Source organism: Ursus americanus, chromosome 8, assembly GCF_024610735.1.
Source record: "Ursus americanus isolate L20-20 chromosome 8, mUrsAme1.1.p, whole genome shotgun sequence".
NCBI classification, from domain to species: Eukaryota; Metazoa; Chordata; class Mammalia; order Carnivora; family Ursidae; genus Ursus; species Ursus americanus.
The window spans coordinates 80,867,548-80,892,780 of record NC_142134.1 but is presented as its reverse complement, the minus strand read 5'-3'; the positions used below and the strand labels follow the sequence as shown (position 1 = coordinate 80,892,780).

Here is a 25,233-nt window from a genome sequence, read left to right as displayed (position 1 = left end):
CCTTATTTTGTCCTCCAAACGATGTGGGATGTACGGATGTGGGAGGTCTTAAGGGGGAAGTGCCAATTTGCGCATCTCTGCCCAAAACGGTGGTACCTCGAGGCAGTTCCAGAAGTCTCCTCATGGTGGTGCTCTTGGAACGGGACCCGCGCATCCAGGCGCCTCCAGGCCCTGTGCGGCGTCTGCTTTTTAAGCTTTCAGAATAAATTAGCCTTAGGTGGATACCTCCACTGCACGGCCCTCTAAGGAAGCAGAATTCCAGCAAAATCTGGTTTATTTATAGCGTCAGGTCCAAGACGCTGTTTGTTTTCGCACACCCTCCCCGGGCCCCAAGAATGAAATGTTCGGTGATTTGGACGGTCCGTGTTTCTGGACACGTTGATTCAAGACTGCCTTTCTAGCTGGCTCGGTGCACCGTGGCTCTGCGCCATGAGCCACTGGGGGCACCGTGGACTGGGAGCCTGCCGCCCCCCGTCTCCCTGCACTGTGACAAGGCACAGCCCCTGTGCCTCTCGCCTTGTGACCCCTGCCACGCCGCTCCTCTCAGGGTGCTCCAACAGGCTGGTGAGTCCAAACAGAAATTTCACTGATCACGACAAATCGTCAGCACAGAGGCCCACGTGGGCCGCGGCACTGAGTGAGATTGGAGACCCGGCCACGGGACACGACGCAGGGCCACACCCTTGGTGGCTCGGAGCAGAGGAGCGTGTGGCGGGGTGCAGTTTCTGGCTTGCCGTCCGGGGGCTCAGGCAGGACTGGGACCCGGCAGCGAGGCTTACACTGCGCCCCCTCAGGCGTGCAGCGTTCAGGAAAGCTGCCATGACCCGACACTCCTTGATGGCACAGATTCAGGGCGTTGTGTGAGATCAGGTGACCGGCATGTCAGATTTGACGGGCTTGGGAGCTCCGCGATCCAGGCGCCGCCCCCACCCAGGGCTCCCCACCCCGCTGCCCCTACCTGCCCAGGGCACGCAACTGTCCGCAGGCAGGCTCTGGCCAGCCTCGGAGGGGTCACCCCAGGGAGGGAGCATGGGGAGAAGGGAGCAGAGGAAGCCACAGGTGGGGGTGTGATCCCGCCCACCCCAGATATCACCCAGGGCAACGCTGGACCTGCGTGCCAAACCCAACCATGCCGTCCTATTGTGAGGCACACCACCCGGCACACAGCTCAGACCCCCAGTCACAGCTCTTCCACAGAGGTGCACACGATGGGCGGCCTCGAGGGTGAGCCCCCGCCCGGAGCTTGCCTCTTGCTCGTGCCGAGCGGGCTCTCACAGACGCGTTCTCAAACAAGCTGGCCCCTCGCTCCCAGGCTTCGCCGGGGCCCAGTCTTGCTGCACATCCTTTCAAGTGTAAGGAAAGGGGATGGTAGGTGCAGAAAAAGATGGAGTGAGTGATTTTGTGTGGTAGTGAGTTCCCTGTTAGGAGAGGTGTGCAAGCAGCAGGTAGATGACCTCTGTTAGGAGGTTTCTACACTGAACCACTGTTTGGGACCCTCCCTCTGAATTCATTTCCCAGGATGATTTCCAGGCGTGGCTTCAAGGCCTTCTTTCTGCAGCCACGGGGCTGGCCTCGCCCAGGCCGAGAGAGCAGATGGCCGTTGTTCAGGAAGCCTAGACAGACCTGGGCCCAAGCTGCTGCACTGCAGGCCGACGCGGACTCCGGCGGTGTAGTGGTCAGGGCAATAACGTCAGCCCAAAGATGTGGGGTCCTAGTCCCTGAGAACATATAGATGTGACCTTGGGTGGGGAAAGGGTGTTTGTAGATGTGATTAGTTAAGGCTATTGGGATTATCCTGAATTACCCGAGTGGGCCCTAAATGCAATTACATGCATGTTAATACGTGGGAGCCAGAGGGAGATCTGTCGCACGCACGCACACAGGGAGGGGAAGACGGAGACGGGGTGCCCGCGGCCCCAGAGGCTGAAAGAGGCAGGGAGGCTCCTCCGCTCGAGCCCCCAGAGGGAGCACGGCCCTGCTACACTTGATTCCCGCCCCCCACCCCATCCAGGGTACGGATTTCGGACTCCGGCCCCCAGGACTGCGAGAGAACACATTTCTGTGGTTTGTTTGCAGTGATGGGTGAGTGTGAGCGAGGGCCAGGTGTCCCCAGCTTGGGGGATTCAGAGGCACGCTCAGTGTCCTGCACACGCTCAGAGCCCAGGGCAGGGCTGCGCAGGGGCCCAGCAGAAGGGCGTTGGGTCTGGGGCTCCCACAGGAATGTGGGTGGGGAGGGCTCCCCTCCCCCCTGCGGACACATCTCCGCAGCGGCAGAGCCTGGGTGGGGGCAGGGAGAAAACCAAAGTTTGCGTCTTGCCTCCTCTCCTTCCAACTCTTTCTCACACTTCAGTTTTCAGACCTACCCTGCAGACCCCAGAACCGATGCTCTCTGCAGGCCCGGTGCCTCCGAGATGCAGGCGCTTGGATTCCTGGGTCTTCCCCGGGCCGAGCCTCCGCGTCCCGTCCCAGCCGAGCAGCTCTGGAGAAGCCCAGGCTCGTGCGCGGATGATGATGGATGGGACGGGCAGTGATGCCATTTTAAATGCACCCTTCCGTCCGGCAAATACTCCATCTCCTTTGGGACCCGCTGAAAGGCTTGCTGGTTTGGGAGGACCAGCTCCGAGCCGCCCGCGGGTGCAGCCGAGGGCTGACTGCCTCTCCCCACTCCGTGCTGACCCTGGGGGCCGTGCGCAAACTGATAACAATCTGAGGGGGCTGGCAAGTGGGAGGCGGATGGTCGGGGCTCACAGGGGCACAGCAGGAGGGAGGAGAAGTCTTGACTCTCATCAGTGCATGCCAGCTGCGCACGCTCCACTGGACTCCGAATGCAGTGCTCCCTTTCCGATGCTGAGCTGCCTGTCCGCTCACAACGGGGCCGGGCCAGGGCGACAGAGGACAGGGGTAGGGGGAAGTGGCGGCAACCTCGCCAGCAGTCCCATAACTTAGATGCCACTTGACACCCGTTAGTCCGGCAGAAACCGGCAAAAGGAGCGCCGTGCTGCCCGCTGGCAGAGGCGTGGAGAGATGCACCCCACACGGGAGCACGAGCTGCTAGAGCCACTTGGACGAGCACAGTGGGAAAGCGTGTCAGTGCCACACGCACGCACGCCGGGGCCCATCTGTCCTACTGCAGGGTTCTCTCCCGTGGAAACTGAAGGAGCAGCGCCTATGGGCACAGCGACACGCTTCCCCGTAAGAGGACGCAAAGCCGGCGCTCTGTGGCGTCAGAACCTGGAGACTATGTAGGCCACAAAGAGGGGCATGCTGGGAAGCCGTGGCCCATCCACCACGGAGGAGGACGCAGCCCGCAGGCAGCTGACCGGGCTGAGCTGGGAGCCTCTGTTCCGGGATGGAGCCTGCGTAGAACAGTGAGTCCAGAGCCCTGAGGCATCGGACGGTGCGGTCGAGCACACGCGTGTGTCTGTAGCCTGTGCAGGATCAAATGAGTCCGGGGAAAACGGGTGAAGGTGTATGTTGGGCTGGATCTCCCGGGGGATGAGATGGGGTGGGCGGGCACTGATGGGACCTCTGGCAGAGGGCACAGGAGCCCAGGCTGTGCAAGAGTGCAAGGGGCATGCAGGGGACATCCATCCGTGTGTGCACGGGTATCTGTGTGGGTGTGGGGACAAAGTGTGCGATTGTGTGTGGGTGGGATGGGTTTGTGCTCCTGTGTGTGGAGGTGTGCAAGGGTGTGGACAAGGGTGAGGGGGTATGGGGGAAGTGTACATGTGGGTGTGGGTGTGAGTAGGCCCGTGTTTGTGAGGGTGGGGGTGTGTGGGGGGTGGGAGTGTGTGTGCATGTGTGTAGGTTTGCACGTATGGTGTATTGTGTGTGTATGTGAGGGGTTTGGGGGGTGTGTTGTGTATGTGTGGGTGTGGACGGAAGTGAGTGTGAGTGTGGGTGTGAGCTGTGGGGGGGTTGGGCTGCGTGTGTGCACCCGTGTGCGTGCGAAGGGTGTGTGTGCGTATGTGTGCACGTGTGTTGTGTGCATGTGAAGGGGTTGGGTGCGTGTATGCCCGTGGGGATGTGTGAGTGTGGGCATGGGTGTGTCTGTGCCCCAGCCGGGGGCTGCCTGAGGAGAAGCGGGAGGGGCCATGGCGGAGGGTGGGCGGTGGGGTCTCAGGGCGGCGGGTTTCCAGATGGCCTGTATTATCTCCTTTACATCATCACGTATTTTCCACATTTCAACTTCTCGGTGTTGAGCATGTATTATTTATATAATAGAAACACTCTTCTGTGGGAATAAAAGGTTGGGGTGACGGCAGAGGCCCTGACAGCCAGGGGAGCCGCACGGGCACCTCACCGGGGTGAGGGGTACCCTCGGGGCACCCTCATCAGTGTGGCCCACGGGCAGCATCGGGGCCCCAGACCCTCCTCCAGCCTTGGGGGACTCCCTCAGTCTCGCCGGGGTCCCCGAGGCTCTCCCCCACACCCTCGGCACCCAGCCCACCACTGGGGGGACTGACTGAGGGGCCCCAGCCTCTGGCTCCTCTGCCAGATGACCCTCACAATTTTTCCCTCCCAGCATGTTGCTTGGCACTTTTTCCCACTTCTTTTTCTGTAATTCAATAAAGCCTGCACCTGGTAAAAAACTCAAATGGCCCCAAGGTGCACGCAGTGTGGCAGCCCGTTGCCCTCCCGCCCTTGTCTCCGAGGAGGGAGCAGCCCACCAGGCCCCGCGTGTCTCTTCCCTGGGACAGCAGCAGGGCTGCTGGAAGTAGGTGCCACGGGGCGGGGGGGGGGGGGGTTGGAAAGCAGAAATTCCTTGTCTCGAAGCCCTGGCGGCCAGAAGTCCCAGATCAAGGTGCCCCAGGGCCACACCCCCCCCAAGTCTCCAGGTGGCATCCCGTGGTTAGCTCCAATCCTGCGGGGGCGGTGGGCGAGGCGGTGGTCCTCCCCACGCGGTCCCCTGCACCTGTCTCTTCAGAGTGCTCTTTCTGGGAGACACGGGTCTTAGAGCCTTGGCTACTCCAGTGTGACCTCACTTAACCGATGACATCTGCAACGACTCTGTCTCCAAATCGGTCCCATTCTGAGGCCAGGACTCCACCATAGGACATTTCAGGGGGATACAGTTCAGTCCATCACAGAGTGTGCACCCGTGAGTGTGCGCGAGCACAGCCTTGCACAGTACCTGTGTGTGAGCACAGAAGAATTTGTACTCGCCCCTTCCCATTTACACACATCCGGGCACCCCCTCCCCCTCCCCAGCTGCCTGATGCTGAGGCCGCGTGGCCATGAATTACTGTTCACATAACCAACTCCTGCTGACCTGCACACGGGTCTCATGTTTTTCCATTGCAGTGAGTTACCTTGGTGTCCTCTGCCCTCCCCAGTCTTTGCGGGGGGTGGGGGGTTGTAAGCGTGGCGAAGCCCCAGACAGGGTCTGCCCAGAGCTGGGGCTCCAGGAAGGGCTCGCGGAATCCGCTGGGCATGCGGGGCTGGTGAGGAGTGGGGCTTCCTCCCGCCCACCCCCAGGAGTGCCCTGCCCTGCAACAGGGTAGCTGAGCAGTCCAGCCGACATTCCTGAGCCAGATGTTCCAGCTGGCACCCTGCACGGGGTGGGGGGCGGGTGCACAAGCACGCCCTGCCAGGCCACAGGCATCCGTCCCAGGACCAAAAGGGGGGAGTCCGGCCGGCCGGCCAGACTGTGGGGTTCCCATGCTGGTTGGTTTCCAGAAACTTCCCTCCAGGTCCTGGGAAGAGGTTCCCTACACTGTGGTCACAGCCCTTTGTTCCAGCCCCATTGCTTCAAATCACTTGCAATCAAGGTCACGGGCAGCACAAGCTGAAGGTCCCGAGTGGTTTGGATAACTGAACACAAATCTCTGCCCCACTCTGGAAACCAAACCGTCCTTCCCCCTGGAGAGGCTTTTCATATGAGAGCCAGACCTTCCTGCTCCCTGAGCCCTAGTGACCACAGCGTGCCTTTATTGAGGTGGGAGCCGGCCGCATCGCATCCAGCAAGATGTGACTATGGACACAAGGTCCCCGTCCCACCGGGAAGATTTTGTTATCACCCTTCAGAAAGGGCACGAGCTCGCCCACTCAAGGAGCGTGTCCTCCAGGCAGGGCATTAGTTCTGCATACACCGTGCCCCCATCCCCGGGGTCTTATACGTGCACTTCCAGAGGAGGAAGGGGGGATCGGTGAGGCTCACTGCTGGTCAGCAGCAGGGCTGGGACCCAAATTCACCAAATTCACACATTACCGCGAAATGCCCTGAGAAAAGAAAACCAGATGGATGGATAAAGGGACGGAGAGGGGGCAGCTGCAGTAAAGCAAGGGGAGCAACCTGCTAGCGGAAGAGTCTGGAGGGTGGGCATTTGGGTGTTCTCCGGCCAATTCTTCCAGCCTGTGCATGTTTGAAAGTTTTCAAAATAAAATGTTGGAGAGAAAATATATACCTTCACGAGTGAGAGTTCCTGGCAAGGTCCCAGGTCTGCTGGGCATCTGCTAGGGGGTGGGGGGCTCACGGGATCAGGTGAGTGCTTACTCCAAGAGGGGACGGACATGACACCAAGCCCGGGGTAGGGGTGAGCAGAGGCACCCACCCAGGGCAGGCGTTGCCGGCAAAGGGCCCGAGGGCTGGGGGTGGAGCAGCCTCGCAGGGAGTCTTTGTCAGGGCCCAGACCCTGCCCAGTGCACAGCGGCGGACGCACCTTCCACCTGGGCGCCTCCCACACAGACTCAGAGCTGTAAGTGGGAAGGGCTGGGCCCCCTCTGGGGCTTCCGTGGAGAGAGGGCATCTTCAGGGCTGGCTGGGGAGCACTGGCTGGGGAGACGTCGCCAGGCTGGGGGAGGGGAGTGGGGTGACTCGCACAGGTGCCTTGCAGAGCATCCCACTCCAGTGCCCAGGACACCATTTTACTCCTCCTACCCTTTTCCCTCCTCCCCTGCTCCCCCTTCCTCCTCGCTGCCTCCTCCCCACCCCACACCCTCCCTCCTCCTCCTTCACCCTCCGCCTCCCAGGGAGTGGAACTCTGGGAACCATCCACTTAACACGTTATGAAAATTAGCCTCTTCTTTCCCGTGTTTAAAAGAGGGGCTTTCACAAGGAGGGATGTGGCTAGACCCTTAAAAAAAAAAAAAGGCAGCCCAAATAATTTTCAGACATTTGGTCTTTTTCAAAGCAAAATTTTTAATATATACCAAAGACTTGCCTGCACCGTGATCTCCACTCAGCCCAGACCAGCCCCACATGGTGGGTGGCACTGCCAGTCTCACTCTTCAGGGGAGGTCCCTGGGGGGCCCCGCGACTGGCCCACGACCACAGTGGACTCAGCAGCTGAGCTGGGTGCCTGACTGCACATATGGACGGCTGCAAGAACACTTCACGCTGGCTGTGATGTGGGGAGCAGACCATCTGACTAGCCGCTAAGGATGGACTGGGTTCTCCCCCATCTCCACTCTGGCCTGAGCACCAGCGGATAGATACCGAGACAGAGCCCCTTTGCATGGCCACTGCCCTCACTCGCAGCCTCCTTTGTGCGTGGCCATCCCTCCCCGCCCCGCACGTGCCCTCCCTTCCGGGTTACTCCCCCTAAGGCTCAGGTCTAACCCTGCCACCTCCCGGTTAAACATCCGTCAGTGGCTCCCCATTGCCTTGCAAACTAAAAACCATATTCTCTAGCTCTTAGCGCACAGGCCCTCTTGACTTAACTGCAACCCATCCCTGCTCTGTCCTCCCCAGCAGCTCCCCCACGTCCCCCTCATCTCCCTGCCTCTGGGGGCAAAGCAACCTTCTCTGCTGAGCGACCAGACAATCACTACCTAAAACAACCTGATGTCCCCTCACACGTGTCACAGTGTCACAGACGGAAGTCAGATAAAACCAGGTGCTCGTGAAGATGTGAGGACAGGGACGCTGATGGAGCCTTTCTGTGGAATCTGAAGTGCTGAGTGAGGCCTCATCGCTATAGACCCTTCACCCCCGGAGTGCCGTGCTGTTCTGGGGGCCTGCACCCCCAGACAACTCTCAGAAAGACCCGCAGGTGTTCATCCCAATACCAATGGCAGAAGCTGGCAGCAACCTAAACGTCCCCCAACGGGGCAGCCCACTCCCCATGCAGCACATAGGGGTCTCTTCCTGACCGACTACAGAAGATCCCTCAACCCACAATCCAAGGGCCCTCTTACTGAGAGATGGGGTCCAAGCCCCCTCGTGGGCCCCACGGGCTCTGCGGCTGCTACAGTCCCCAGAGTACAGAGGAGCGATGCTCGCTCTGCGCCCTCTCCCTCCGCCCCCGTCCACATTCACTCTGGAAACCCAGGCTGTGTGGGAGCCTGGTGCCGTGGAGAGGACCACGTAGGGCTCCCTCAGCTGACTCCAGCCTCAGCCCTCGGATAAATGAGTCCGGACTTCACCCACCGCCCCACGTTCAAGTCTTCCACTGGAGACAAGCCCCCCGACCCACAGACCCCGTGAGCCCCTAACAGATCATTGTTTTACATCACTAAGTTTGGAAATGGGTGATGCGCCGTAGTAACCAGAACAACGACATACATGGCTGTTGGGTTAGAACATAGTGATTTAAAAATCAGTACTACATTTTTCAGCACAGATAGATCTCCAATTTATGCTTTAAGGTTAAAAAAAAGAGATAGGGGGGATAAGTAAATCAATACACAAGAGCAGGCGTGTGGGTCGGCGTCAGGGGGAGCTAAGCACAAATGGGACTGGGGAAAGAGATGAAGGAAGCAAGAGTAAGACGGAATTTGAATGTAAAAGTGGACATTCCCCACGGTGGGTGTAGAGATTACTTAAATATAAAAAATGAATACATAAACGTGGACATTCCCTAAAATTATTTTTTTTAAAAAGGCTTATTAAGACCACACACAACAGGTGGTGGCCGGCTGCGGTTTGCCGACTCCTGATCGGAGCTGCAGGGACGATTCCCACCAGCACTTCTTTGCGCTATGGGGCATCTGTGGCTATCAGCCCTGAGCTAGGCACTTGGGACCCAGGTGACAAGGCCCGGTCCCTGCTCATTGTCCGGCCGAGAAGAGCACTGGGTGTCCTCTAGGACAATTTGCTGGGACTCTACGGGGTCCCCCTGCACAGGGGAGAGAGAGAGCTGGAGTGGGTAAAGGAAGGACAAGAGTGGACCGAGAAGTAAGGAAGGGTGGCCGTGGGGGTGCCTCACAGAGCTGGAGACGCAGAGAGATGACAACCTGACTTGGAGGCTCTGCTTTTCTGCACCAGGGGTCCCTCTGCCCCACGCTCAAGGGTGACTGAAAACTTGAGCTCTGGCCCCCTGAGTGCCAGAAACCCCGCTCAGGTCAGGGCCTTGTCGTGGCGGGGTCAGTCTGCAGAGAGTGCCCCGACCGCGGACCCACTGTGGGAGACTGTCCTGGGGTTGAGAACAGTCAGCCCTTGGAGTGGCCCACCGGGCAGAAGGCGCAAAGCCTCCACGGCTGTGGTCCCTGGCTCCTGCCTCTCCCCGCACGCCTGTCTCAGAACCGGCTTCTCCTCCCACCTGGACGGGGGGCTGTCCTCCGGGACCCGCGTGGCGCACAGAGGCAGGAGGCCTGGGCGAGCACCATGCGGCTCCCTCCCCTCCATAACAGACCCCGCGCCCCAGAGGCGACCATCTGCCCGCTCTCTCGATGACTGCGCGGAGCACTTGGGCTCTGCCGTCACAGTCTTGGCGAACCGGTGCCGCGCCCTCCGCAATCACTGGGAGGCGGCGAGAAGGCCCAGGCTTCTCCGCTCGCGTTCAGCCTGTCCCCTCGCACCCCGACCTTCCTCACCCCGTCCTGGGTGCGCCCAGCCTCCCCAAGAGTCTGCCGAGGCAGGGCGCTTCCTACCAGAGGTTCATAGGAGAAAAAACCCAGATCGGAGGGGAGGCGCCCTACCCAGGGCCGCACAGCCAGAGGGCAGAGAGAATTAAAACCCAGACTCCCAAGGAAGCCCCCACTCTCAGGGTGCGTGGAAATAACGGGAGTAAGGGCACCAACCTCTCAAATGTGCAGAAGGTGGGCCCAGGACAATTTGCCTTAAGTAGGTGGTTACTGGAAGCCACCCACCCCACAGCCATTGTCTTTCTACCTGGGTCTGTCTCTGGCCTCAGTTTCCTCAACTATCAGAAGTACGCTCCGTCTGATCAGATTACACCGTGCGATTAGCCCCGGGGTAGCACTTCCCTTCCCAAAGGACTGAGGCTGCCATTTCTTCCCTGGGCTTAGCCCCTTCTGGCTCTACCCCTGGAGTTTCTCTGACCCTGGGTGCCCCCAGGGAACAATACTTGGGAGACCCCAGCTCTTCCCTAAGACCCCAGCTGTCTCCACTTTTGCTCGGCATCCTTTTCTACACAAAGTGGGAAGAACCTTCATCCCTGTGTCTGCCTCCAGGCTGGGGTGAGTCCCCGTCTTTTACGGTCTTTGTCCTTTCTGGGGCAGAATGTGAGGGCCAGAGAAGACCCGCCCAGCATCTGGTTCTCCAGGCTGCAGAAACGCACCCCCCCATGTCGGTGCCAGCACCGGGAACTCCCGGGCTGGTGAGAGGCTGACCAGGGGAAGCTGGCTGGAGGCAGGCACTCCAGGGAAAGCACTCAGGGCGCCCAGCGTTGCAGAGTCCCGCCGTCTATGCCTTGTCCTGGCTTGGTGTCCGGGCCTCACCACTCGGCTCCCCCACCCGACTTCGGGCCCTCCGCGCTGGGAGGAACTGGAATTACAGGCCTGCCAGAGCTACTTACCGTCTGGGGTAGTCTCTGCTCACCTCGCCTCTGTTTTCCCTTCTGGAAAATGGGGTCGATGCTCCTGTGCGGTGGCTGATCACAGACTTGTAACGAGCCAGGAGCCCTCCTGCAGCCCTGCAGCCCTGCAGCCCTTCCGGGAGAACGCGGGCAGCACTCGGTTGGACTGGAGGCCCCTGGCTGGCACTGGGGGGGGGGGCAGGATGTATCTCTCTGAGATAACCCTCGTCCGATGAAGCTGGCTCCACCCGCGCGACCGCGCTGCGAGCCAGGTCACAAGGTTACTCCTGAGCGGACACAGCCCCAAGGGTGGCGGCGTGGGCCGGGATGCACTTTTGTCCCCGCGCTCCCTGCTGCAGAAAGGGGAGGAGACTCGCCACGGGTTCAGTCTAGAAACGGAGGCCCAGTGTGGGATGGGGCCTGCTCCCAAGACTTCCTCGGCCAGGGGCAGTAGCTCCCGCCCGCCGACTAATGCCCGGGCCTGCCTGGGAGCGGGACTCTGGGGAGCCGCTCGCACTCCGCGGGTCTTCGGGCGCGCTGCGGGCAGGGGGAGCGGGGGTGGGGGCGAACATTTCCTTACGTTCTGAGACTGAGCCTGGCACGAGAGAGTTGTATGGCACCGCATTTGGCACGGAAAGCATATTTTATTAAGTGTAAATATTGAAATATGCCACAGCTTTGCAGCCCCGACACCAAGAGTCTTTAAAAAAATGGCTGTGGCCCAGTCTCTGACGGTTTCTTGGAAGTCCCGGGGTCTTTACGCCCCCTGTGCACACGCACATCCACACACACGTGCACACACGCACATACCACACTCGCGAGCGCGCGCATAGTTACTCACGCTTGGTCCAACACTCTCCCCGCGGCGAGGCAATTACGACCGCGGCGGGACGGTGATTGGCCAGCCCGCCTCTCATCGGGGCCCCGCGGCCAATGGGCGGCCGCCCGGCCGAGGCCCCGCCCCCGCCCTCCTCCCCCGGCCCGGGCGGCGAAGGCTCGGGGAATGGATCACGCTGGGCCGACCCCGCCGCGACCCCCGGCCCGGGCCTTCCCGCCGCCCGCCCTCGGCCGCGCGACCGCCCGCGCGCTCCGGCTCCGGCGGCGTCTCCGGGCAGCGGCCGAGCTCGGGGCCCGCCGCGGCGTCCTCGGGCTGCGCCGGCGACCCGCCCGGCCCGCGCCGCCCCGCCCCGCCCTTGCCGGCCCCTCCCCCGCCCCTCCCCGCCCCCAGCGGGGCCGGCCCGGGCGGCGACCAGAGCGGCGACGTGAAAGGCTAGCGAGGCGGTTGCCCGGCCGGCTGTCGGCGCGCACCCGCTCCCGGCCCAGCCCAGCCCCGCGCCGAGGCCGCCGCCCGCCCGGCGGGGCTCGACGCCAGCGCTCCCGGCGGCGGCTGCAGGCCCGGCCCGCGCGTGCGCCGGGGAGCCGCGCGCCACTGTCCCAGGCGGGGGCCCGGGACCCCGAGGAGCCCGGCAGAGCCCGACGGGCTCGCAGCCGCGATGCCGGACGAGCTGACGGAGCCCGGGCGTGCCACGCCGGCCCGCGCCTCCTCCTTCCTCATCGAGAACCTGCTAGCAGCCGAGGCCAAGGGCTCCAGGCGGGCGGCCCAGGGCGGCGGCGGCGGCCGCGAGGACGAGGAGGAGGACGACGACGACCCGGAGGACGAGGACGCGGAGCAGTTGCGGCGGCGGCGGCTGCAACGGCGGCGGCAGCTGCGCGCGGGCGCGGGGCCCACCGGGGAGGCGCGGGCGCGGGCCCTGCTCGGGCCGGGCGCGCTGGGCCTCGGTCCCCGGCCACCCCCCGGGCCCGGGCCGCCCTACGCGCTGGGCTGCGGCGGCGCGACGCGCTGGTACCCTCGGGCGCACGGCGGCTACGGAGGCGGCCTCAGTCCGGACAGTGAGTGGGGGCGCCGGGAGCGGTGGGCCGGCAGGGACTGTGCTCGAGGGCTTTGGGTCCGTCGGAGGCCTTTCTGGGCCACTCTCCTCCTCGCGTGTAGCGGGGCGGGTTTGGAGGTCCGCTCCCCGGGACAGAGTCCCCACAAGGCTTCGGCGTCACCCGTCGGCGGGCTCTGCGAGTCCCAGCGAGGCTGGAGAGCCTGCGGAGAGGAGCCCGGGACCGGGGACGACGGACCATTGAAGCAGAGCGAGGGAAGGGGCCTGGAAAAAGACTGGGAAAGACGGAGAGCAGGGAGAGGGTGGGAGAAGAGGGAGGGATGGAGGAAGAAGGAGAGGGATGTGAGGAGAGAGGAAAAGAGAAGACCAGACACAAGCCCTGTGGGTGATGGTGAGCAGACAGGGAGGTAACGGGCAGCAGAAGAAATGAGGACAAAGTAGAGTCCAACCCGAAACGTGAAGGGGCTGGAGCAGAGGGAGCCACTGTTGGGGGACTGGATAGTGGAGGGGGAGAAGCTGTGCCCCCAAATCCCATCTCCTCTGAGAGCTGCAGATGGGCTAGGGCCCACTGGGCCTCCCTCTTGGTCCTCCTAGGCAAGAAGGGAGCCTGTTCTGAAGCCCCCAGTCCCACCCCTCTCTCTTCCTTTTCTGCCCCTCCCCCTCCCATGCCTTTGTTCCCTGCTGAGGGCTCAGAAGCTGGGAGTGGGGGGTTCTCAGCCCCAGAGCTGCCCACCCCTCTTGCCCTGAGTTCTGCTCTGTCGCCCAGGGCTCATTGCCTCCCTTGGGGACCTGCCCTTTGGAGGAAGACCCCTGGGAGGAACACCAGGAAGTTCTTCCAGTGCTGGCCCCCAGGCTTGGCCCGCAACCCCCCCCCCCCACACACACACTATAAAGTCAGCTGAAGATCTTCCAGGCTCTTGCTCCAAAATCCATTAGTGTGCGCTGGAGGGTAGGTGGCCAGACCCCTCTCACCTCTTGAATAAACCCCCTCTCTGGAGCGGGAGTGACCCTTCTGCAAAGGGACCCACCTCACAGAGCCCATACCCAGAAAAGTCTGCCCCCCCCTTTCACGTATACTGGATCAGGGCTCGGTGGTTTCCCTGAAATCAAGCGATCACATTTAGTGCCCCCCTGGGAGTGTTTCTGAGAAGGTCTGGCAGGGTGAGATGTGTCCCCACCTTGCCCCAGGGTGTTCTCCCCCTGCAGCCCGGGTAGCAGCTCCTGACGATGTGGCTTCTTGTTTCGTGCAATGCGGGTTAGGGCCCAGGGTTCCCCCAGAGCCGGCAGGCATGGCGCGCTGTCTCGTGATAGTGCGTGGGCCGCTGTGAGTCTGGGGGCTTCGGGTGTGATGGGGAGGAGAGGCTCCTCCTATCTGGTAGCCTGGAACCTGACTCCCGGTCAGGCACTGGGAGGGCTCGCACCACCGGGACTGGGCAGGGGCGCCCGCGAATCTGCACGCCTCCGGGGGCACTGGGGTATGGCCCAGGCCACACACACAAGCCCAACGGTGTTGCCATATCTTGTAAACATTCACGTTGCCGGCACACCACTGGCTTCCGAGGGCTGGAGGGGCTGGAGGGGCCAAACTCCGCTTAGACCTGGCAAGCCTTGGCGGGGGGGGGGGGGGTGCGGGAGGGGAGGCTCAGGCCAAGGCGAGGCAGAAGGGCAAGCTGGCCCGGGCGGCCTGAATCCTGCATGTTGGCCGCTGCAGTCTTCAAGGGGAGCCTGGAATCTGGACTAGCGCTGTGACCTGGGCGGCTCTTTCACCCGGAGCCACCATCCCTTGCCAGTCCTGGGCGGCATCTCCTTAGTGGTGGGAGACCAGGTGGAGTTCAGTATTTGGGGCTGGAGCTCAGGAACCCCTGCAGCCTTCTGTAACCCCGAGGCCATGGGCTCAACCACAGCTGCACACAGTGGTTGGGATGCGGTGCAGCCGTTGTGTTTTTGCAGAGCCCCGTTTGTATTTGTACTGGGGGGAGAGTGGACACGTAGGCCTCTGTGGGTATTTGGGTGAGGGTTACAGGAAGTGGGGAGTGGGTGGGTATCCCAGTGTCACCTGGAGTTTTGTTTGGGGGACTGTTTGCATTTATTCTTCTGTGGGATGTTTCCATGCAAGCGGGAATTTTGCCTCTGCTTCTGAAAGCGGATGAGGAGTGTCATGGAGGCGGGTCTCTAGTTCTGTGTCTGGGGCCCTTGGTGTAGGGCTGGGTGCTGGGAAGTCAGGGTGCCCTTGTTTGTTTTCCAGTGCACACAGGTGTCCCGGAGGGGAGGACATCCTTCCTCCCAGCGGCATGGTGCCTGCGAGGCTCTGTCCTGGTTCAGTGCCGAGCCAGTGGTTTCTGGAATCTTTCTTCTTTCTGTTTGCATTTTTGTGTTTCTTTTCTTTCCTCTTTCCCCTTTCGTCTTCTGGCGTGGATGTGCAGCTCTGAGTGAGAGTGTTATCAGCCCGTTGGTTTCCAGTATTGCTCTCTGGTCTTCCAGCTCACCTCTTCCTACCTCTGCCTTTCTCCATGTCTGGGCGAGATCTCCAAGCAGCCGAGCGGGATGCAGGGCCCTGCGCGGGGACTATTTCCCTGCTGGCAGCTGTGGGTGAGCCCATGGGTTGGGGGGCAGCCGGCCGCAGTGATTGGGTCTGGGGATCAGCCCCAGAACCAACCCTGTGCCCCTCTCTCCCCTGCAGCCAGCGACCGGGACTCACCAGAGACGGGCGAGGAGATGGGCCGCGCCGAGGGCGCTTGGCAGCGGGGCCCCGGGCCGGGAGCGGTGCAGCGAGAGGCAGCCGAGCTGGCGACGCGGGGCCCAGCGGCTGGCGCGGAGGAGGCGGTGGAGCTGGCCGAGGCCCCCGCCGTGGCGGGCGAGGCCCGTGGCGGCGTCGGCGGCGGTCGCAAGAAGAAGACGCGCACGGTCTTCTCGCGCAGCCAGGTCTTCCAGCTCGAGTCCACTTTCGACCTGAAGCGCTACCTGAGCAGCGCGGAGCGCGCGGGCCTCGCCGCCTCCCTGCAGCTCACCGAGACACAGGTCAAGATCTGGTTCCAGAACCGTCGCAACAAGTGGAAACGGCAGCTGGCGGCCGAGCTGGAGGCGGCCAGCCTGTCCCCACCGGGCGCGCAGCGCCTCGTCCGCGTGCCGGTGCTCTACCACGAGAGCCCCCCGGCCGGGGCCGCCACTGGGCCCCCGGCCGCCGCCGCGCTGCCCTTCCCGCTGGCGCCCGCCGCGCCCGCGCCGCCCCCGCCGCTGCTTGGTTTCTCCGGGGCCCTCGCCTACCCGCTGGCCGCCTTCCCGGCAGCTGCCTCCGTGCCCTTCCTGCGGGCACAGATGCCCGGCCTTGTGTGAGCCCCACCCGCTGGGCCCGCTCCCTGGAGCCGCTGGGGACCTCTAGGGCGGCCTACATAAAGCTGGGGGAGGGCCAGGAGCTCCTAGGGCCCCTCTGCGCCTGATCACAGGCTGCTGTGCTGGCCAGAGCCCTGTCCGAAGCTCGTCCAGAATGTAACAGAGATGTCTTCACCGTGGCACCCAGACAGGCTGGACCCCTGGCAGGGAAGAGGGCATCCCGGAGAGACTGTGCACCAGGCAGCCCAGAGCCCGCGCAGGACAGGCCTCCACTAGGGAGCAAGTTGAGCCAGACCCGCTGCAGCCAGCGAGCACCCAGGCCCAGTGCCCCGCAAAGGCAAACAGGCTGTCCAAGGTGCTTCAAGGTGACCACTCCCCAACACGGCCCCCACCCAACATACACGTCCCTTCCCAGGACTGTGCCGGACCCCAGACAGCAGGCCTCCGGAGGACTGTGACCAGCCTCAGGGCCTTGCCAGTGGGCCCCGCAGAGGGAGAACCCCAGGGAGAGCGCCCCTGTGCAGGGGAAGGGGCGAAGACCCGGCTGGTGGCGCTTGCGTCAGTGTCCCTTCTGCAGACAGGGCTGGACTGGGGCTTCTCTCCTGGGACCTGGCCTCCAGTTCTTTTGGGGAAGACTTTTTTAAACATGAATCTACTTATTTGCGTATGGAATAAAAGGGACGTTTTCTGGACTGTTTTCTGCTGCTTCGTGATCACTGGGGCGGGCCTCTCCTCGATAGCCGGCCAGGGTGGGTGCCGTCTGTGCCTCCTTCCTGGAGCTCTTTCCAGTGCTGACCAAGGACCAGGGACCGGTGGCAAGGTGGTAAGGGTAGGCAGGAGTCGAGGTCTGGGGACTCCCCGCTCCAGCCCCCACATCCCCCTCAGGACCTCCGGGGACTTTTCAAGGGGAAGGTAAAGGGTTGGGGGGGAGGAGGGGACTGTGTGTCCTGTGTCCCACAGTTCCGGGGTCTCCACAAAACCCAAAGCCATGAGTCAGGTGAAGGTAGAGCAGTACAGGGGCTGCCGGCTGTGTGGCCCCCACATCCACTGCCCCTTCCTTGATAGCCATCTCTAACTATGTGGGTTTTTCTTTTGGCCTGAACCTGACACTCCCAGCAAGGTCAGGTGGGGAATGCTCTCTCCAGCCTCTCCTCGCCCTCTCTAGCAAGTTTGGGGGATCCAGACCTGTGGGCAAAAGCCCCAACTCGGGGCCTGAGATTATGGGCTCTGGACAAAAGCTTATTCCAATAATCTGGATTACGGTGGCCATCCAGCCACCATCAGCCCCAAGCCAGGTGGTCACAGGGTGAATACAGGGTTCCCTGCAAGAGGGGTGAGATGATGGACCCTTTATGGGGTATGCTTCTCTCGTTGGGGAGAGAGGTCATTTGGGGCTGGAAAGGGTCACTTCTGTGACAGAATCAAGCCCCCTTGAAAACCTGTCTGTCCCTCGGCTTCTGGCTCCTGGGTTGAGATACGCAGTAACCGGACCACACTAGGGGCTCCGTGTTCTCAGCGGTGGCGCCAGACGGCCCAGGACAAGGCGCCACAGGGTTCTTCTCTGGGCTGGCGGTCCATCTGTCTGTCTGCCCTTGCCATCCAGCTCCCTGACCCGGAATCATCCCCTGCCCCAGCACCAGTAGGCTCCCAGTGCCCCAAGGCCAGGCCCAGAAAGTGGGGCCCCTGGGGGTGGGTGGTCCTTGCCCCTGTGGGTCCCTGCCTTGGCTCACAGGGCCCTCAGCACAAGAGAGATTCCCGGGGTCCCTCCCCCACCCCAACCCCCTACCCCAGAGGTGCATTTGCAGAGGCCACCTCAGCCTTCCTTGGGCCCTTCAGGGGCCAGCTCTCCTCTTCCTTGGTGTGTGTGGGGGGGAGCTGCCCCAGGCTGCTTTTCTCCAGACTAGGTTTCACTCGACTTTGGGCGGGACTTCTGATCTGCTTCAATAAAACGAACTTGCTGCTAGTTATTTTCGAAGGCCGTGACTCCTGGTCAGCGGCCAAGGGGGACATGGGGTGCCCAGTAGGCCCCTCCATGGGCAGCACCGACCCCCCCCCTGTTCCCTCCCACTCTCCCCACCCTGCCCTGGGAAGGCCTCCACACTCTTGTCTCGGGCTCCACCTGAGACCTTTCCCCTCTGTTCTTGGGGCAGACACACCACTGCCAGTCCTCAAAAGGACGAAAAGACTCCGCCAGCCTGCCTGGGCTGCGGCCTCCGGGGCCAGCGCAGGCCCTGCCGGAAGTGCCATTCGCTCTGCCTCTTTACCTGCATGCACCAGGCTGGTTCGGGAGTTCTGCGGAGCACCCTCTCCATGGTAGAGAGAGGAAACGGTTTTCAGGAACAGCTATGGTCACGGGGACTTTTGGACCTTAAATAATGCAATTAAAGCCCAAGTCAGAGGGATTATCACTACGATGCAACCATTTTATTCAACTGTTTGTGTCTGATGCGGGTACAGTCCCGAGGTGGCCTGGAGACCCTGCTGACCGCAGCTCCCCACTGACTGCAGTGTGACTGAGGTCCCAAGGAGGGTCACCCTCGGCAGTGGGTGCGTCCACACCAGCAGATGTCCCTCGGGGCCACTGCTGGGGCCACAGGTGCAGGAGAAGGGAGAGGAGAGTGCAGGTGCCGCGTCTAGGAAATCCCCTTTGCCTCCCAGGAAGCCAGCCAGCCAAGGGACCCCTTTCACCCTGCCGCCCAGCCTGTGTCTGTCACCGCATCAGAGGGAGGAAGGGACCGAAGCTGTAGATTCCCATCGGGTTTAGACGAAGGGCTGTGTCTTTCAATGGAGTAGTGAGAAGTTGACATGTAGAGAGGCTTTCCTGCTTTCGGGGGCTCTGAAGTCCTCCGATGGAGGGAGCCAGGAGGTGGAAAGAGGGGCTGTTGGCTGTGCGGCAAGGGCCTGGAGCGAGGAGCCTAACTTTGGAGTACAGACGGCGGATGCAAACCTGGCTTAGGCCGGCTCTCCGCCAGACTGAGCCAGCATCCTGGGTGTCGCAGCAGGGGTGCCAAAAAGCAGAGCGGAGCAAAGCGTAACTCGCAGCCCAGGAAGCCCTAGAGGGCACACGGGACCAGGCTGGGGATGCGCCCCGAGCTTCAGCAACATCCATCCCCAGGAGCCTGGGGCACGTCAGCTCTGCTCCAGGCAGACTATGAGTGTCTTGGATCGCTTTCCACCGCACCTGCCCTCCCCCCTCTAGAACCCACCAACTTCACCTCCTCCTTATAGGAGGCCCAATCTCGGCCACGGCGGACTGGACTGCGTTGGGGCTGCTGGTTGCCGAGTCCCGGAGCCCAGAAGGGCCAACAGACTCTGGACACCTGGGGGCAGGCCCACCCCGACCCAGGCCCAGCCCCACTCCCTCAGTGACCTCGAGCAAACCCCTCCTCTCCTCCAGGCCCCGGTTTCCCCCTGACAGACCTGTGTGAGGATGGGGGTCTGTAATCTGTAAATGCTTCACTTTCTCTGATCTGAGCAAGGTGACGAGGCTCCTGGGGCCAGTGCCATGGGGACACCCTCCCACCGTGATGCAGGATTGGGGAGTGACCCACCCCTCTCCACCTCTCAGTGCCCACCCGTCTCCAATGCCGTGCTGAAAAGAACTTGGAGAATCAGCCCCCCTCCCAGAGCTTGTCCCCAGGACCTCAGAAGGTGGAAGTCACCCTCGAGGCATGGGGAAAGGTCACAAAGGGCTGGGGTCCCTCCTTAGGTGAAGGGCAAATGGAGAATTGCAATCTGGCAAGGATTCCCAGCCAGGATCCCTCTCAGCATAAAACCAGACCTGCCTGGAGCAGACCCGTCTGCCCTATTCCTCTCCGAGAGTGTTGCCCGCCTGAGCCGCCTGGCCCTGGCCATGCCAGGCCCAGGGCTGAGAGCGCAGGCAGCACCCTGGGCTCACTCCTGCCTGCCTCATCCAGAGCCCTGGCGAGGGAGGGAGAAGCACCCTGACAACCGGCCTTCTAGCCAGCGGCCCCCACCCCCTCCACTTTGGATGGGGAGCTCTGGCCTTTGTGCTGCAGCCCACCCAGGGCCTCCCACTGAGGTGCCTGTTCTGGTAGGGGCATTGGCCACCCTTCTCAGCAGGCGTGGGTTACAGGTGGTCTGTGGCCGCCACCTCCTCCCGCCAAGCCCGGCCTGGCTGTGGGGGAGAGGGTGTCCCAGAGCTAGGCTACCCAGAAGGCAAACACGCCTGGGTTCATGGAGGGGGCGGGGAGCTGGTCAGGCAGGGGGGCACCAGGAAGGAGGCAGGAAGAGCTAGGTGGGCTTCTGTCTCTCTCCGGTGTCTGTAGGCATCTCCCCCGCCCCCACGTGTTCTTAGTGGCCTTCTGGCCCCATCCAGCAATCTGCAGAAAGGGGAACTGAGGCTCCAAGAGGGCAGAGACTCTGGGGCAGGGACTCCGAGAGGTCACTCAGCCATGAGACCCTTCAACTTTCTTCCTTCCGCCTTGTGCTAAGGGTTCAGTGGCCCATCCTGGGAGGCCGGCCCCACACTGGGGTTCCTCTCCCCTGCAAGCGCGCTACTCAGTGTCCTGCCCTTACTTCCCACCATCTGAAGCATCTGGATCCTTGCCTTTGGCTACCTTGCCCCTCCCGTGGCCAGCGCCAGCAGCCACCAAGCTGTCTGCGTAAGGGGGGCAGGGGTCCGCCGGGAGGTGGAGAAGGACAGGGGGCGGCCTCTCACAGGTGGACTGACCCAGGGTCTCTGCTGAGCTCTGAATCGGGAGGGGCATGGGAGACAAAGGCTCAGAGAAAAATCAAGAACCTGGAGGCAGCGAAGGGCTTGGCCGGAGCACGGGGTACGGGAGGGAGGGCAGCCCGGCTGCACAGCCCTCACCGGCTCCCGAAGAAGCTGGCCTCAATTTCTGTTGGTTTCTTTTTTTTTATCATAAAAATAATAGTGTTTATTATTGTTCATCTGGCAATTGCAGTAAAATTGACCCAGAAGGATGGTGTCTGCGTTTCCACCATTTAAAGTCCGCTGCTGTGAGTGTCAGGCCAGACTGTGGACTCACTGTGAGGCCATTTAGAGCTGCATGGTTAGTTCTAAAAAGTTCTTACCAGTTAACGTTGCACTTACGTATTCACCAGTGAAACGATGCGCTTGCTTACCAATATTGCAGCAGCATAAACAAATTAATTCAGTAGTAGAATCGAAAGCCAGAGCAAATGGTACTGGGAGGGTCAGGAGTTGCTGATTGTTACATGGGGGGTGGGTACCCGGGAATTCGTTTTAAGGCTCCCTTTACTTTGTTTTATATTTGAGAACTTCCGCGATAAAAGTGCTTTAAAAAGCGACCGCCGGGGAACATCAGAGGGATGTGCTCCCCGCGACGGATTCTCGCAGTCCTGGGTCGGCTTCCGTTGCTGGCTGCTTCCCTCCGATCAGGGGGCTGACCTCGGTCCCCTCACACCCTGCTCGCTTTCTTTCTCCCCCCGCTTGCCCCGAACGAACACTTGAAACCCCGTGCACACCATCTCCGCAGATCTGTTTCCGTCTCCAGCCTTCCTCTTCCTCCACCCCCTCCCCACTGGTCCCTCCTCGCGGAGGTCCCCCGAGTCCCGCGGTGGACGCAGCAGGGCGGCAGGATCGCTGGCGCCGCCCCCGGGCCGCGATCTCCCGCTGCCGGTGCAGCCTGGCGCAAACCCGCTTCGGGTTTGGGAGATGAGCCCGGCGGCGGCCCCTCCGGACCGCGTCCGAGTCGTGGGTTCCTCGGTGCTTCCTTGGCGCTCTCGGCGTCCCTGGACCGCAGCGCCCCAGACTCTGGCCGAAGCTGAGTTGGGTGGCCCAGGGCTGACCCGGAGACCCCCGTGTGCTGGGGACTCCATCTCTAGAGAGACCGGTCCGAAGGGCGCGCCCCGTCCCCTGGTGAGGGCATCGACTCCCGGATCCTGGGGGTGTGAGGGCCCAGGCGGGAGGCCCCGGGAGAGGCCAGTGGGGAGCTGCCGAGGCGCACGCAGGGGCTGCTCAGATGCAGACGCCCCATCTCCGAATTACGGGTCTCCCCGGGGTCTCCGCAGCTTCCTGGAGGGGGCGCCCAGCGGAAGTTGCTGACCCACACGACCTCCGCGGTGCCTCCCGGACTCCGCTTGCCCAGCTGCGCGTTACCCTCCGCGCTCAGATTCCCCGATTTAGTCGGTCTCTGCCTCCCCATCTCTCTCCATTCTTTCTCAGCTTCCCGCCCTCCAGCGCCCAGGATCCCGCCCGTCCGTCCGTCCCCGCCGACCGCGAGCCCCCTTTGTTCTAGTTCCCCCTCTCCGGGATGTGATTCCTCCCCCGCTTCGGATCTGCCCTGGTGGGACGGGGGGAGGACGGGACCTCCGTTCAAGGTTTTATTTCTTTTCGGAGACGTCTCCACGACTTAGGCCGCTGGAAGCGGGTACTCTGCAGCGCACGAATCCCGACCCGCCGAGGCCTGGGGCGCCCGGGTCTGGCTGCGGGGAGTCGGTGTCGCCGCTTCGCTTCCGGACCCCGCGCTGGCCCCGGGGCCTCTGCGGCCGGGGTCGTCCCCTCTCCGGGCCTGAGTGTCCCTTGGGGCTGCCCGAGCTTGAAGGAGAGAAGCTGGCGATAGCGCCGGCTCCACCGCTCCCGGGACACGGCGGACCCCCGGCGCGGAGCGGCCTCCTACCCTGCCCAGGCCGCGGGGCAGCGCAAGGCCAAGGCCGCTTCTCACCCCCGGGGCCCGCTGTCCTCTCGGGTGCCCCGCCCCCTCCCCGCAGCCCTTCCGGCCCCGCTCCCACCCTGCCCGCCGGCGCCCGCGCCCCCTCTTGGTCCCCCAACCTCGCTTACCTGGCGTCGCGGCGGCGTCTCGGAGTCTGGCTCAGCCTTTGGGCCCCGCCCCTAGGTTCTCACCTCGCCCCTTCCCGCTCCCAGCTCCTCACTCCCCCGCCCGTTTCCTCCCCCCTCCCGCCCGGCGCTGCGAATCCGTACGGCCTCCGAGCCTCCAGCCCGGGAAGGGCCACGGGCTCAAGCTAAGGGCAGGGGCTGGGGCCTGGGAGAACGGAGGTGCCTGAGCCCGCCTGGGTCCCGGAAGGCTTCTGGGAGGAGGCGGCATTAAACCCGAGGGCTGGAGAGGAGCGAAGCTCGCGGCGTACGCAGGTGGAGAGCTGGCGGTTAGCCCCGAGTCTCGGCTCTTGGTGGAGGCGGTTACACCCCATTGTGCTCTCTGGCTCTCGATCTGGCCTCCTCCTTTTCCATTCTTCCCTCCCGGTGGGATGGAGCCCAGAGTTAAGATCGCCGGACCGTGTACCGCCGTCAACCGCGCCTGAGTGGATGTGGGAAACTCACTTCACTTTTCTGAGATCAGCTCGCCCGTCTGTGGCACTGCCGGGATACTCGGCCCACGGTCTGGGGCGCGGAGAGAGTCCAGTGACCCCAACGTCCACTGACAGTCGTACTCGCACTGGTTCTCCGGGACAGCCACGCTGCGCGCACCTGAGGATGCCCACATACCCTCGCCCTTAGGCTGCCGCACGCATGCGCAACAGCCCTCCATGAACACCTTTGCACCCCGACCCCGCAAGCACCACTAGCACCTTCATCTGCCCCGCCAGGGTCCAAGCCCCCACTTTTCAAGGCACATAAATCCTCCGCCCTTTGCCCGGTCGCCGGCAGAGACCCAGCGTGTCCAAAAGCCTGTGCCCCCCCACTCCTACCATGGGCAATTGAGGCTCTAATCCCAGGAATTCCGTATCCAGAAGTGGACGCTGACCCTGGCCCAAAGCCGTAAGTCTCAGGGCCCTGCTCCGCCCACTGCAGAATGGTGGATGGCCCTTAAACCCATCCACCTTACGCTGGGGCTTGCTTTCAGCGGGGTGCTGATCAAGCACTTCACCTGAATTGCCTCAAAACATCCCCACAATAACCTGGGGGGTGATGTTCCCATTTTATGAGGAAGGTTGGAGTAGCAGTCCCACTGCGGATTACGCAGACCAAATGTAGGGGAAGGCAGAGCTGTGCCCAGCTCTCCTTCCAGTGAAGACAGGGGCCAGGGAACAGGGAGAGCCCATGTGCCATGGGCTAAGGTTGGGGAGACTGGGGGGCAAGAGCATCCATCGCATCGGGTCCAGATCCTCCAGCCCCTCTCCCTCAACCTTCCTCAAGCCTCCCCCTCTTCCAGTAGCCCTTTCTTTCCCTACATGGATCCCCCACATGGGGGTTCTAGAGGCAGCACCTCTGTACCCCAGAAGGCCAGGACTGCCCAGTGCCTTCCTTGGAGTGTTCTGAGACCCTCTAGGATGTCTGGGGTCTAAGGGCGAAGCCCCAAACCAGCAGAGACCTGTGTGTTGGATTACTGGAGGGCACCCTGGTCAGCTTGGGGCTGGGGGTGATGGGGTGGGCGGAAGGATGCTGGCCCACTGATTCGTGAAGATTCAACGTGTTTCTGTAGATGGGGGCAGCTGGAAAAGATTCCATTCTCATGGGGGCAGGTGACAGCCTCCGAACCACCTCCCAGCAAATCCCCAGACCCCCTCCCGGGAAAGGGACCCTTGCCAGTCTGTCTCACCTCCAGTTCACACTTGACAGATAAGCCCCATGTGGCCCCAAGAAAGGCAGAGACAGGCTCCTCAGAAGCCAGAAGCTAGCCACCTGCCTCCTCTCCCCTCTGCTCCTGAACCGAGCAGTGGTTTAGTCCCGCGCCCGGAGGCAGGCCCCATGCCAGGCCAGGTGCCCTAGGAAAGAGAAGGGCCATTGCTCTCCCTTTATCCCCCCAGTGTGAAGAGGAGGGACCGGGAGGCCCCCCGCGGATCCCTGGCCTTTGAGGAGGCCCCCTTCTGCTTGGCGCCCTGTCTGAGCTCCCCCATATCCGACCGGTTTCCCGCGCACTTCCCAGGATCTCCCAGGAAAGTCTGATTCTCCTGTAGGGCCAGGCCGGGGAACACCCAGGACTCGACCCCAGGACCCCCGCCCCTCAGCCTGTGACCAGGGGGTGGAATGTGTGTCTGTGTGTGTCTGTGCGTGACCGTGCCCACCTCTCCCAGCCGCTGCGAGGGAGGCCTGACCCTGCGGGCCAGAGGTGGTGAGCTCAGGGCGCGGCCCCGCCGAGCCTCCCCGTCCTGCCGTCGCCGAGCGAGGAGGCTGCGCTTGGCGGGAGCTGGGCCTCTCCGTCCTGCTTAGGCCTCGGGCCCCTCCCGGGCTCACGGGGCCTCCCGTGGGGGCGCGGGGCGCACCGCAGCCGCACGGCCCGGTTCGTTCTGCCGAGGTTGGCCCGGCCCCGGCTCGCCCCTGCTCTGCTTCCCCGCATCCCTGCGTCTCCCGGGCTCTCAGCTCGGCTTCCCGCCCCCTTCCCGGAGCCGCTCTCGGGGCTCCCGCTCCGCGC

The 25,233-nt window shown here is 62.7% G+C and overlaps 1 protein-coding gene across 1 annotated transcript; it reads left to right on the top strand.

The window, feature by feature from the left end:
• Nucleotides 1-12,193: 12,193 nt before the first annotated feature.
• Nucleotides 12,194-15,919, top strand: HMX1 (H6 family homeobox 1). Its single transcript, XM_045770858.1, has 2 exons — nucleotides 12,194-12,590; nucleotides 15,267-15,919. The coding sequence occupies exons 1-2, from the start codon at nucleotides 12,194-12,196 to the stop codon at nucleotides 15,917-15,919; spliced, it is 1,050 nt and encodes a 349-aa protein (XP_045626814.1).
• The last annotated feature ends 9,314 nt before the right edge of the window (nucleotides 15,920-25,233 follow it).

What these genes read in the sequence shown, in the direction of transcription:
- HMX1 (XM_045770858.1), top strand. Translation starts at nt 12,194, where the DNA reads ATGCCGGACGAGCTGACGGAGCCCGGGCGTGCCACGCCGGCCCGCGCC. An exon ending in AGGCGGCCTCAGTCCGGACA is followed by an intron (nt 12,591 to 15,266) that starts GTGAGTGGGGGC and finishes TCTCCCCTGCAG; the next exon opens with CCAGCGACCGGGACTCACCA.